This window comes from Chaetodon trifascialis, chromosome 2, assembly GCF_039877785.1.
Source record: "Chaetodon trifascialis isolate fChaTrf1 chromosome 2, fChaTrf1.hap1, whole genome shotgun sequence".
NCBI lineage: Eukaryota > Metazoa > Chordata > Actinopteri > Chaetodontiformes > Chaetodontidae > Chaetodon > Chaetodon trifascialis.
In genome coordinates, this window is record NC_092057.1 from 21597952 (window position 1) to 21612024 (window position 14073).

The window sequence follows — 14073 nt, forward strand, 5'->3', positions numbered from 1 at the left end:
CTGTCCACTAAAAAAGCGTGTTGTGTTTCATGTCATCAGGAATTTTGAACTTGCTGGAATGAAATCAATGTCAAAGTGAATTCTCCCATGATGTCAACGGGAATCCTTAATTAAAGACAGGCAGAAGAGCGGTCATACTTATTTAAACAGCATTTTTCTTTGAAATCTTTCTGAGCTATCAGCCATAGCAAAAAGGCATAGGATACTGTGGATTCAAAAGGGAAGAAATCATCAGCACAGATTGTGATAATTTGTGTTGAGACTTAAATCAACCAAACCACTGTTTCTCTGCACTGCTGTATGCTCTGCTCTGTGTTAGCATCACAGCTCTATATGTCAGCGTGTGTATGAATTTTACCACCTGTGAATAAAACTTTGCATTTCCATCCAGGACAGTTTGACATGTCTGCATTATTACCCCGTGACAGCGATGAATGAGCATCTGACTCTTGTGATAATTCTGCAAATGAGTTTATTTATAAAGTTGCAGGGGAAGTAAAACATCGACTTTATATAAAATCTGAACAAAAAGCCGCAAGTCTGTGGCCTTGGGTCGCTGTCGGCTTTGTTGTGTCTCACTCTGTCTCCCGGCGTCCAAAGTCTACCCAGCCCTGGTAGTCCCTATCTGACAGGCACTCCGAGTTCATCATCTCTGTGAACAAACCAGTCCTACATGAACCACACACAAGGATTCATTAAACAGATCTGAGCATCTTCCTGGATCTCTGCCCACACATTTGTCTAAATGACACATGCGGGACGAAACAGCCAGAGAAAAACTTTCACGCCCCGACGCATTGCATACCTGAAATGGCTTGCATTATTTGCTTGGTCATAATCTCGCGTTCATCCTCTGATAGGTGTGCCCGTCTCTCCGCCCGTGCAGAGTGAGCCCGAGGTGCTGGTTCCTGTATGCCAGTCAAGACTCTCACTTTTTCCCTCTTGGCGAGAAGCTGCTGTAGTATGTTAGTCTCCTTCGCCTCTCCTGGTGAGGAGGCCGCACTGGATACTAGCAGTGCAACCAGCAGTGCACACACCACAAAAACTTTGCCTGACATGTCTGTGTGCAAGAAGAAAAGGAAAAGTTATATTTACTTCATATAATTCTGCTTGAAAATGAACAAGAGAAGTCACCTTTTTACCTGTATGAAGAGAATATCAAATACGTGCACAAGAAAATCCAGCGAATCTGATGTCTCTGGTGCTCGTGGAGCAGATCAGCTCTTTTATACCATGAGTTTGGTGCAAGAAATATGGCCTAAAATCAAAGACAGATAACAGTGTTCGCTGATTGATTGGTGGACGGATGCATTGGGAGGATGTGCGTAGAGGAAACGATGGACCACTACATCCACAAACCCATTATTATGCTTTTTTGCACTGCAATAACAATAAAACGAGTCAATGTGTTTACATAAGAAACGCAGTACTCCTTTGGAGACCAATACAGAGGATCTGATGTGACTATGAAGCCACTGGCTGGACGGCTTGGCTACAGAGGCAGCTCCTGGTCTTCCTCAGTTATCAGCTGCTTCCCTGACTCAGATATCTCCCCTCTAAACATTAGCACTTAATTTTCTTTTCAATTTTTTTTTTATTTTCAGAGGTATTGCATACAATCAAAACATTGCCAATGTTTACAAGTAATCCAAAAAGATAAAAACAGTGCAGTCTTGACATTACAGATACAATTTTAAACCATCTCAACCTCGATACCCCTTTTCTGTCTTTCCCCCCTTCTTTTTAACCTTTTCATGTATATAAAGAAAAATATGTAGTATGCAGTATAAACAGAATTTTGAAATATACAAATCAAACGTTTATATAAAAAATAATCCCAGAGAATATATATGTAAATAAATAAACTCCAAAAAACAATAACAACAAAGTGCAGATGAAATTAGGCTATTATGTGTATCTTTACATACTCATACTGTGCACTCCCTTATGTTTGTACACACTTGCTTTCACATACATACATACATACATGCATACATACACACACACACACACACACACACACACACACACACACACACACATACACACAGACACACACACACACACACACACACACACACACACATACATACATACATACATACATACAAACAAACACACATACACACATACACACATACATACATGCATACATGCATACACACACACACACACACACACACACACACACACACACACACACACACACATACACACATACATACATACATACACACACACACACACACACACACACACACACACACACACACACACACACACACACACATACATACATACACACACACGCACACACACACACACACACACACACACACATACACACATACATACATACATACACACACACACACACACACACACACACACACACACACACATACATACACACACACACACACACACACACACACATACATACATACATACATACCTGCTTACTTATTTGCATTGATAATTAAGGATGGGGGTAGGAGATGGATAACAGTCAACTTCAGCTTTCATTGAACAGTGGAACAGGGAAGTATAATAGAAAATCATATGTAGAGGAAAAATATCAGCACTTTGGTGGGAGGTTAAACTATCAGTATTATGCTATTTTAGTGTGGTCAGGCAAAGGGATACCACAAGAATTTTCTTATTCATTAATGAGGGCATTAGCCCATTATTTTGCAACACTGGTTTAGTTGTTTTCCGTTCTGTTGTGTTCCTTCAATTTGTAGCACTTACTTTTACAGGTCACACAAGCTGGAGCAAGACACAGAGAAATTATTTTGCTCTCCAGTCTTCAGGTCACACGGCCGGAGTTGTTTTTCTTTTTGTTAGAAAGCAGAGCTGGTGATGATGAGGGTTAAAAAAAACAAAACAAAACGTGTGTAATGATTGGTTGCAGGTGATTATTGCCTTCGCCTTTGACTTTCCGGGTGACCTTTTCGTTAAAATACTTCAGAGCGAGCTTGACATTAGCCCTGTTTACATACTGTATAGATTTGTGGCCCAGTCGCTGCGTGTCCAGTTTCCACTGGCAATACGTGATGCACATACATGTTTAGAAAACCTGAGGCGACTTGAACGCAGCCTTGAAATATTATCTATTATCTGTTTTTCTAAAGCAACACCTGTCAGCTGGATTGACCTTGTGGCAATGACCTGTGATCATATGCAACACTTTGGTTTATTTTTTTATCCATACGAGTGGAGGTAACAATAGCACAATGGAAAACAATGGACGGGCCGGCGAGCCATTGCTCACCTGAGGATAATGCCACAGGACTAATGAGCAAATCTGGGCAGCCTTACTGCAGCTTAAACCCTTGTACCTGAGACATGATCTTGTTGGAATGTTACTTGTCAGCTTTGACTTCAGTCATTAGGGCTATAATCCTGTAGCGGAAAGACAATTACAGGCCATAGAATTTGGCATTTATGTGACACACACCCATCAGTAAAATCTGATTAAGTCCCAGACACCACATCCTACAGACGGCTCGTTCCTCCGACCTGTTGCTCAGGCCAGGCTCAGGCTTTATCAGGAGGCCAGCAGCAGATGCTCATCGCTGCTTTTTGTTTATTTCCATGGACGTGTCCTCTCAGCTATGTGTCAACTCAGACACTTTTTTTTTTAAACTTGTAAGACTGGTGAAAGGTTAAGACGAGTCTATTACTTTCTGTATGAGTGAATTTGTGGTTGTGTAGTGGTGTCAGCAAAACCACAATGGCTTCATCGTCAGCGCTGCTGCCGCCGTAGCTGTTTGTCTCCTTGATTTAACTTTCATTTCTTTGGTCCTGAAAAAAAAGTTTGAAAAAAAAAAGGGCAGTGACTGATGTTTTATCAGTCCTCTGCACTTACAATCAGAACTGCATAAGACTCAGACACTGAAGACCATTAATCCTGACTCACAACAAAGCTTTCAGAGCAGACGGCCTCTACAGAAGAAATGTTGGGTTGATTGGTTCACTGCTCGAAAAAATAAAGGAAATGGTTGAACACCATCCATTTATTGAGACGGTGATCTAAACATTGCTCTTCATAACAACTTAATTATTGATCGTGATTTGATTGATAACACATTGCTGAGATCTGTTGTCATTTAAGTTTTACATTAAAAGAAAAATGATCATTATGATAATAAGAACACATTTTAACTACAGCCTGTGTTGGCATTGGCGTGCATGGTGCTATTGGACACTCTCCACTGAAGGGTGCGGTCCAGAAGATTAACATGATTTTTACATTCTTGTGTCAGTCACTTCAGGATGTTTTAATGTGGCCGCATGTTAGATAAGCTTCTAAAGAAAAAGGCGTGACACAGTGTTTTGTGTGTGTGTGTGTGTGTGTGTGTGTTGGGTGGGAGTTGGCCGTTGAGATCACTGTCATGTTTGGAGACATTTACTAAATGGTTTATTGTGTCAACATCTCTTAACTCATTAGCCTCCTCCCTCTGCTTCACATGAAAATAACTATCTTTATCCATTCAAAGGAAAACAGGAATCACTTCAAAGAACTGGTCTGTGGTTAAAAACTTGGCTTCCAAGTATTCCTTTGCCATCTGCACGTTATGCAAATCCAAAGTAGTATTGTCATTATGAAGTCACTCGCTTCTGTGGTCTGGATGAATCTCATCAATAGGCACAGTTGTTTTTGATGCAGCTGCAGGATATCTGAGGGCAGGAAAGTTGCTCACATTCTTAATGTAGCTGAACAGCAGACAGCAGAAAAACATATATTCATGGTATTACTGCTGCTGTTACACTTGCTTAGGGGATCTATATGCACATCTGCAGTTTGTCAGAAATATTTCTAAAGCAAATATGAGTAACTGTATCTGAACATCAGCCACAGTCAACAGTTAAAGGAAAATAGTAAATGCTAAAACAGAGTGTAATAGTTGCCCCAAAACAGTCAGATAACTGACTCGGTAATGCCAGTTACACAGAAACATCTATCTGCATTACTTCATTACATTTGCAAAACGTATGCATCAGCCACCATAAGCTACTGGTCATACCACACCAAACAGGCTGCAACTGCAGAAACCTTGAACGTAGTCAATTAACTAATAAGGTTTCCTTTTACTTCTTATGAATCCAACTGTTCATGCGTAAGCGGAAGGTTGTGTGAATTCTTTGATCAAAGGTGACACAGAGTTGCTTTAAATCAATTCTCTCAAACACAGGAGGCTCTGAACACTGTGCGTTGTTAAAATGCCTGAGCAGACGTTTAATTAGATAGTAGTGCACGACTCCAGCCTAAGTATAACTGAGGAAGGGAAAACAACAACAATTATCATTATGACTGGCTTCATATCAGCGAGTCAGCCATTAAGCTGCAAAACGAGATGTTCAAGTTGTCTTCCATAGTTCATTATGACTACTGTACACACCTATCAGGTTAAAAACATTATCTGCATTCCGCGCATTGTTGTGGCATGGGACCAGACGCTGTCTCTCTCTCTCTGAGCTCTATAAAATGCCAAGTTGTCTACGGCGCCGTCACTCCTCGGAGACTCTCCATCTCTGCTCATCACCTGCAGCTCAACTCCACCTCCAGCTCTCATCATGTCTGTCTCTCGCAAAAGCAGCAGCTACAGCGCGCGCAGCATCTCCAGCGCCCGCAGCGTCTCCAGCGCCAGCACCCTCAACGTGACCGGAGGGCTGCAGCTGGTCGGGTCCGGCCAGACCCGCATCTCCACCGGGACCTTCCAGAAGCGCGCGGGCAGCGTGTACGGAGGCGCGGGAGGCAGCGGGACCCGCATCTCCCAGTCAGTCTTCTCCTCCGGGTCAATGTCCTACGGCGAGAGTGCGGTGATCAACAACGAGAAGGTGACCATGCAAAACCTCAACGACCGCCTGGCCTCCTACCTGAACAAGGTAAGACATGATGATGATGATGATGATGATGATGATGACTATATGTATAATCTGCTGCTCTGCAACACTCAAACTATATTGTGCTTTTCTTTAAGCCTTGAACACACACTCTTGCCGGCGCTGCTCAACCCTCTGAATCTTTGTTAGACCTGCAGTGTGATTATAGGAAAAATGCTGATTAACCTTCATCAAAATAAGTGCAAACACATTTTAGCAGTGACTCAGTTTGCTTCTCATCAAACTGCTGCCTCCACCTGATGAATGCGCAGGACATTACATGATCTCTCTTTAAACGCACGCATACGTTCATACCTTGTATATACAGGGACACACCCACAAATGGTAAACTTCAAAGGGTCTTCATCATTTTTCAAGTCTGTCTTAAAACAATAGTCAGACACCAGTAAGAACACTGAAAGATGTTTTCTTCATTTAAAAACCCTGTCCGAATGCATTTTCGGTGGAAGTGATGAGAGACAAAATCCACAGAAACTCATCCATCCATCCATCCATCCATCCATCCATCCATCCATCCATCCATCCATCCATCCATCCATCCATCCATCTTACACGAACCATCATTTTAGTTTAAGATAAAGCACCAAGACTTTTGATTCTTTAGGTACATTTGGTTGATTTTACTTACATAACTTCTTTTTAAACACAGTAAAGCATTAGCGAAAGGATCTGAGTATTTTTCCATCACTAACAAAGAATCAGGTCGGATAGGATGCAGTCAATAGACTTCACGACAGGAAGTAGACAATAACATGTGTGCATTACGTTACATTGTTAGGATTCCTTATGGGGACAAAAGGCAAGTCCCCATAAATCAAATAAATGAAATCGTTATATTTTCAGGGTGAAGACTTGGGTTAGTGTGTGTGTGTGTGTGTGTGTGTGTGTGTGTGTGTGTGTGTGTGTGTGTGTGTGTGTGTGTGTGTGTGTGTGTGTGTGTGTGTGTGTGTGTGTGGTCTACAACAGCCAAAACAATGACAACAAATGAATAAGTGAACTCCAGAGCTAACCTACTTACCAGTCACTAAAGATATGACCCATTACCTCCTTAACATAAAGCTGCAGTAACCTCACGTGTCAGCATACTTACTCACAGAGAAAGAAAGAAAGAAAGAAAGAAAGAAAGAAAGAAAGAAAGAAAGAAAGAAAGAAAATGGAACAATGAAAAAAAAGAAAAGAAAAAGAAATTTGTTTCCAAGTGCCAGCCGGCAGAACTGAGGTACTTTATGTGGCCGTCACATTCTGTCACCTCTCATGTGTCACCTGTCATGGCATGACGCCACCCTCTGGTTGTGTGTACAGGTGCGCTCCCTGGAGGCAGCCAACAGGAAGCTGGAGTTGCAGATCAGAGAGTTCTATGAGAAGATGTCTCCCAGTGTCGCCAGGGACTACACCTCCTACTTCGCCACCATCCATGATCTTGCTGCTCAGGTACCGCTCACATTTTACAATTTACAGTCAACCAGAAACACATTGAAAGACATATATGTGGCCTGCAAACGAGGACGGTTTACTGCTGAGATTTTATTAGTCATAATTCTCAGTTGCTCAGTTGGGGATGGCAGTGATTATATCAGACATCATGAATGGAGACCTGTTTTCTCATTTCTCTCCATTTAGATCCAGAGGAAGCGTTCAGAGAACCAGAGTGTCCTCCTGCAGATTGACAATGCTCAACTGGCTGCAGAGGACTTTAAAATGAAGTAGGTTCAAGCTAAAATCCACATTCACACCCTCCAATCATTTTATTTTGCTTCACATCAACCAAATCTGAACACAACTATGGTCTGAAAAGCACAAAGACTGAAGATGTAATTGTTAACTGCACCTTGCTTCCCACTGTAGGTATGAGACAGAGTTGAACATGCGCGTGAATGTGGAGGCTGATGTGACTCGTCTCCGAGGGGTCCGGGACAGCATGACTCTCGCCATCAGTGACCTGGAGATGCAGGTAGAGGGTCTGAAAGAGGACCTGGCGTTCGTCAAGAGCAACCATGAGGAGGTGAGAAGCACTCAGCTGCGGAGGGATTGCTCCGTTGTCATCTGTTTTCAAGTACAATGTTGCCACCTATTGGTGGAGACTGAAAGGTGCACCCCTTGTCCTCATTGCAGGAGATGCGCCTGCTGAGGCTCCAGCAGACTGGCTCAGTTAATGTAGAGGTGGACAGCGGAGAGTCTGAAGACCTGTTGAAGGTCCTGGAGGAGATGAGGGAGGAGTATGAAGCTGCGGCGATGAAGAGCAAGGGGGAGCTGGAGAAATGGTACAAAGCTAAGGTGAGATGGGAAATTCAAAAACAAACGATTGAATAAAAACTACAATGAAAAGATTGACAGATGACAATGCCACTGGATTTATTGTGTGTGTGTGTGTGTGTGTGTGTGTGTGTGTGTGTGTCTGTGTGTGTGTGTGTGTGTGTGTGTGTGTAAAGGCGGGTACTCTCCAGACACAAATCATCTCAAGTTCAACAGAGGTGAAGACGTTTCACTCAGAGCTGTCAGAGCTGAAGAGGACCTACCAGAGCTTAGAGATCAATCGTCAAAGTGTCCTCACAGAGGTAGGCCGGAGACGAAATGGGGGAATGCACACTTTCACCTTGTAGGGTTAATGCACATTAGGAAAGTTTCTTTTTGTCATGACGATCACCAGGCAAACAGTAAAAAATAAGTTTCAAAGTAGTCTGCCATGAATGTGTGCTTGCACACATTTGATTGGGCAGCTCAGCCCCTTGTGTTGCAGTAAAAAGCTGACCTCGGTTCAACTTTGTTACCGGCTGACCGTCGATGGACTGGCTCCATTCAAGTCAATGAGAGGGCTGTGTTTTTTCCACACTGGGTTCAAGTAACTCTGAATGCAGCCTTAATCAAGTCAAGTGGATGTCTTCCAAAATTGCTGTCTTTTTAGTGCAAATTGGACTGTAACTTTGGAAGATAAAGACTGGATTTGACTAAATCTGCTGAAGCCTCATATTAACTTTTGCACAGAATAACTGTGGCTTTTCCTGTTGTGTTTCAATGGCCAGAATGAACAGGAGAAATGATCGCAGCTTTATAATTTCCTGTCAGGGCACTTCCTTTCTCTGAAGCTCACAGCTTTCCTAACATCATTCCCATCTGTCCTGCAGATTCAGTGCTTGCAGCAGAGTGTGGAGGAAGCCAAGAGTCGATACAGCATTCAGCTCAGCCAGCTGCAGCTGAGCATCAACACGCTGGAGACAGAGCTGCAGCAGCTGAGAGCTTCCCTGGAGCAGCAGCGAACCGACTACAACCTGCTGCTGGACATCAAGATGAGGCTGGAACTGGAGATCGCAGAGTACAGGAGGCTGCTGGATGGAGAGCTGCAATATGAACACAAAAAGTCAGACATTAAGTGTTTCATTTCTAACTCTAACCCCAACCATTTAAAGTGAAAGTCACTGGCCAACAATGAAGTCCGTTTTAAAATGATGTTTCCTCTCTCCACAGGGCCGTCGTCATCCAGAAGGTCGTGGAAGGTAAGAATCCCAAATCATTCATTAATCAAACAAAATGAATTAGGCTCCTTGCATTGAATCACATGATGCATCATGTCTGCCCTCCACCTCTGCAGAGCGTAAACCCCACGTCGAGAGGAGGGTGAAGACCATCGTGGAGGAGATTATTGATGGAAAGGTGGTGTCCTCCAGCGTTGACACCCAAGTGGAGGACATTCAGTAACACCTCTGCTCACCTCTGCTGCCACTAAACTTACATTTTTGCACTGATTTGGCACTCAAATGTTCTTGATTGAGCCCTATAATGCCTGCCTAATGAATGATTTACAAGAGTCAGTGGCTTTTTTAGGGGGTTACTGTGGCATGTTCTGTCTTTCCTTTTGATTCCAATCATGTTGCAAGCCTGCAAGTGATGCTCTTTCCTTCTTTTTATGCTCCCTCTGATAAATATACGATTAAAAGCAAGAAATCAAGGAGGAAGGTGTGCATTCTTAATTGTAAATGTGTGTTACAGTTCAGAAAAGTTGATTGGATACGTGGATTTTTTGTTAGCAAAAGCTAATCAAAGCAAAACTCAGTCGCTAAAAGCATCACTTTTGGACATACAAATGAAACAGGGGTTGTGAAAATGATAAAAACTCGATGATATTTTCATTGGATGAGCTCAAAGTTGCTGTCTCCTGTATTTTTCCTGTGCTGACACTGGCAAAACTCAAAATGATACTCTACAATAAAGCACAATCATTAAGTGGCATGTCTTATTTACAATGTATTTTCACTCATGACCAGCAGGTGTCACTTTGTCCTTCTCTATGAAGAGAAGTCTCCATGCAGCTTTACTGGTTTGTGTAACTTTACTTAGCTTAAGTGGAAACATATTGTTGCTGCACAAGATACATTTAGAATCGCAATAATTTTAACTAACTAACAGGACAATGAACAATGGTCTGCAAATACCATCAAATTAAGGCACAATATTAACACCATGTTGAGCATTGTCGAAAAGATAATCATGTGTGATAGTGTGTGGTTTTCACAGAAACATGCAGAGAAGAACAGAATGTTTTCTCCATATAAGCACAGATTTGGTTGGATGAGGTTTATAGTCACCGTTGAGATGAGGTTCAACTGAGGGGAGACTTGAGATCTCCAATCATCCAAACATCAGCGATTCACCTGCCCAGGAATTTAATCTCTTGGTCAGAATGACTCACCATCCATTCTCTGCTTTTGTGCTGCACCCTGTGAACACAATGTTGCTATTCATCATCAGTGTTGTTACATGTAATTACTGACTCTGAAATACACAGTTTCAGCAGCTTTGTGCAGCAAAGCAATATCAAGTTTAGGCAAAGAGGACTGGATTCATTTGACTCACTGTCTAGACTTGACAATCTTAATCATTCTGCATGACTAGACAGGACAAAATCAGTTTAAAGAAAACAGTGTGTATCATTGTTGGACCCTTTCAACTTGCACTTACCGAACATACATACAGAAAGTCACATTTTAAGGTGAAACCCTGACGTCGAACTTCATGCTTAATTGTAAAAGTAAAATGTTGACATATAGGAGGGGAAAATTCCTCTATGGTGCTTTTTGCTATTGCAGTTACAGGGTAGATAATTGAGTCACGAACAGAAAAGACAGTAGGGCATGTGGCCTTATGGTTGTGAGTATCACATGAGGAAAAGTAAGTTTTCCCCCAGATGACCTCAATTATCTGACCTCAATTATCTTAATGATGACCGAACCTCAAGCAATTGAGTGCTTAATGTGTGCACATAGGCTCTTCATTCAGTTCGGTTAAGTTCACTCAGAGTATCAAAGTTTTTGATTTAGCATATCAGTTACTTTTATCTTGTTGCGGACAGAAAAGCTGAATCAGAATCAGAATCAGATACACTTTATTGATCACAGGGGAAATTGTTTTCGTTACAGTGCTCTTTAAAAGAATAGAAGAAGTAGAAGAGATGAAGAAGAGATAGAAGAGATATAGAAGAGAATGAAGACATAAACATGTAACAAGAGATAAACATGTATATGCAATTAAAAGAGAAAAAAACAAAATATATATACAAAATATATATGCAGATAACCAAATATATAAACTGAGAGAAGGGCCATTCAGAGGGAGGAAATGTACAGTTTGAAATAAAGAATAGAGCAAAAAAGTTTGTAAAACTAAGGAAACAAACAGGAGCAACTGCAACAGGCTGCATGCACGGTCGGCGCATGCACACTAACTGTGCTGCTCTGCTGCTCTGCAGAGTTCTTCTCGAACTCTCTGCTGTAACTTTCCAGCTCTCTCAGTCATACCTGGCAGTAAAGGGTGTGGCCAATACCTGCAGGGCAGAGCAAGACAGAAACCAGCCCGGGCCTGAAATAAAATAAACACTGAGGCACCTGATGCTGCAGTGAGTCATGGCTGCTCTAATTCCCTCACCTACGTGACATAGAAAGTGGGATGGTGTTGTACGCTGGCCCATGCAAGCCAGTTACACGCCCAGGTAAAAGCACTGCAAGCTATTTTTCTTGTCACAGCACATTTTGAGCATACTGTTCTAGCTTTCACCTCAAGCTGCATTCTTATTTGTGCCTGCGTGGCACTTCATACTCAGAACTGAACGGGCCTTCTGAGAAGTCATTTCCATTCGCATGGAAAGTGAGATGGGGTGTGTGACACAATAAAAGTGACAAAAAAGACTTATGACAATTGCTGATATGGTTTTTTGCCAAAAGCCCTACAAGTTGAACTGCAAGCACAGCTCCCACACACACCATGTTCCCTGCATAGCAGACTGTTATCTGCAAGATACAGAGCATAAATCAGTTAGCCTCACTGAGGTTTGAATAGATTTTTAAATCCCATATTCTGGAAAGCTGATAGTGTCTTTTGGTGAATGGAAAATAAAGACGTTGGAGGAGTTTCTCAATTAAAAGCCTGAATACCTCATTCATTCTTTGCTTCACACATGAAAGGCAGTCACACCTTACTCAACACCACACATCCCACACCCACACAATCATCATTAATCGCTCACATAAAGCACCACTCTGTTCCTCTTTTTTGCAAGAGCACAAAAGCGTGCATGCTATGCGTTTGTTGCAGAATATTGTAGGAATAAATTCATTTTCTTTTTAAATGAATTTACATCTATTTTATATATGAAATGTATGTTGATTACACCAAGGGAGCATACTGACGAAGAAAAGCCTGTAAGGCAATGTGTTACACAGGTAACAGTGCAGAAACAACATACATATAAAGTCTGCAACACTTTCATGCTTTACCTCAAAAATCCTGAAACAAGAGAAGAATATAAATGCCGAGCTGGTGAATGAAACACCACTGCCCTGCATCACACTCAGTGCTGTACAACCACAGTCTCACCTGAAGGTGCCTGAGCAGCAAGCCCAATCCTGCTAAAATTAGCTAAACTGAAGTATAAAGTGGAGCTGAGAAATGGCAGCTGACATGCAGCCTGGAAAGGCACGCATCCATTACTGGAATGCAGAACAGCAAGAGAAACATGGAGCGCTCCGGTGTGTCTGACACTGAACTGGCAGAGGAGTTAAATACGCTTTATTTAAGGTTTGATGCACACAATTTTAATCATGAACTCTCTGAGTTGCGAGGCAGCATAGAGGGCTGTAAGTCACAGACTGATGAAGACACAGCAGGTGAATCTTCAGCCTTATCAAGGAGAGGAAAAGTCCTGGTCCTGACTGCAGTGGGGGTAATCTCCAGTCTGCCTTTGGACCAGCAGATGGAAGGAATCTACTGTAGCGGCTAAAGTCAGATCACCATGGTCATTCAATGATTATGGCTCCCTGGCTCAAGCCTCCCTGTAATGAAAACCTGTGAACCAGTTGTTAAAAGCAAGATTTTAGTTATGACACAGGACAAATTGGAGCCCACAAGATTGTTCAAGTGATGTTTTGAGAGATTGAGTAAAGGGCTCTCTTTTTAGTACACTCTCATCTTCCACAGGGACTCTTCAGGCCTGTGTCCTTTCCCCACTTTCATCTGTCTTGGATACAAATGATTGTATGTGGAAGACTTAGTAATGGTTAAGATTTTGCACAATCAGGAACAGAGTCAGTGGAGGAATTTGCCAGTTGGTGTGAACAGTCTTTGACACAACTGAACATGTCTAAGACCAAAGAGATGTTCATTGACTTTGGCAGGAATCCTGCTTCTCTTGCTCCTACCATCATTAAAGGGGGCCTGTGACAGCAGTCCTGCAGCAAATATTTACACTGATTTTATTAATAAAAAGGCAAACCCGACATTATTTTCTTAAAGAAGTTCAGAAGTTTTAATGTTGATGACTCTTTTGAAAATGTGCTAAACTTCTTTCATTCAGTCAGTTGAAACCAGTGCTATCACGTGTTGGTTTGGTAACCTCAGTGTGAAAAACAGGGAAAGACTGTGAATGTGTCCCTTTGAGTAACTGGTGCGAACTGAAATGATCTTTGCCACTTGTACAATTCAGAGCTATACAGAAAGCACAGGTCATCTTATTGAACTTAATATCATAGTGTCTCAAAGTGTGGCCTGCGGGCCAATGGCGTTCCTCTCCTGGCAGTGATTAAACCCAAGGAGGATTCATCCTCTGTGGACCATAAATGTCTGTGAAAATGCCATGGCAACTGCCTGACACCTGCATTAAAGCTTTACCACATCTCA

The 14073-nt window shown here is 42.2% G+C and overlaps 2 protein-coding genes across 2 annotated transcripts; one reads left to right on the top strand and one right to left on the bottom strand.

The window, feature by feature from the left end:
• Positions 1 to 575: 575 nt before the first annotated feature.
• On the bottom strand, positions 576 to 1058 carry LOC139337293 (gastrin/cholecystokinin-like peptide). The gene is made up of 2 exons (XM_070971823.1): positions 806 to 1058; positions 576 to 652 (listed from the first exon to the last, which is right to left on the bottom strand). The coding sequence occupies exons 1-2, from the start codon at positions 1056 to 1058 to the stop codon at positions 576 to 578; spliced, it is 330 nt and encodes a 109-aa protein (XP_070827924.1).
• A 4449-nt stretch (positions 1059 to 5507) lies between these two features.
• On the top strand, positions 5508 to 10126 carry LOC139338942 (keratin, type I cytoskeletal 13-like). Its single transcript, XM_070974300.1, has 9 exons — positions 5508 to 5892; positions 7213 to 7341; positions 7531 to 7613; positions 7756 to 7912; positions 8023 to 8184; positions 8340 to 8465; positions 9033 to 9265; positions 9373 to 9401; positions 9497 to 10126. The coding sequence occupies exons 1-9, from the start codon at positions 5581 to 5583 to the stop codon at positions 9601 to 9603; spliced, it is 1338 nt and encodes a 445-aa protein (XP_070830401.1). The 5' UTR covers positions 5508 to 5580; the 3' UTR covers positions 9604 to 10126.
• Positions 10127 to 14073: the final 3947 nt, after the last annotated feature.

What these genes read in the sequence shown, in the direction of transcription:
- LOC139337293 (XM_070971823.1), bottom strand. Translation starts at nt 1,058, where the DNA reads ATGTCAGGCAAAGTTTTTGTGGTGTGTGCACTGCTGGTTGCACTGCTA. An exon ending in AATAATGCAAGCCATTTCAG is followed by an intron (nt 653 to 805) that starts GTATGCAATGCG and finishes GTTTGTTCACAG; the next exon opens with AGATGATGAACTCGGAGTGC.
- LOC139338942 (XM_070974300.1), top strand. Translation starts at nt 5,581, where the DNA reads ATGTCTGTCTCTCGCAAAAGCAGCAGCTACAGCGCGCGCAGCATCTCC. An exon ending in TGGCCTCCTACCTGAACAAG is followed by an intron (nt 5,893 to 7,212) that starts GTAAGACATGAT and finishes TTGTGTGTACAG; the next exon opens with GTGCGCTCCCTGGAGGCAGC. An exon ending in CATCCAGAAGGTCGTGGAAG is followed by an intron (nt 9,402 to 9,496) that starts GTAAGAATCCCA and finishes CCACCTCTGCAG; the next exon opens with AGCGTAAACCCCACGTCGAG.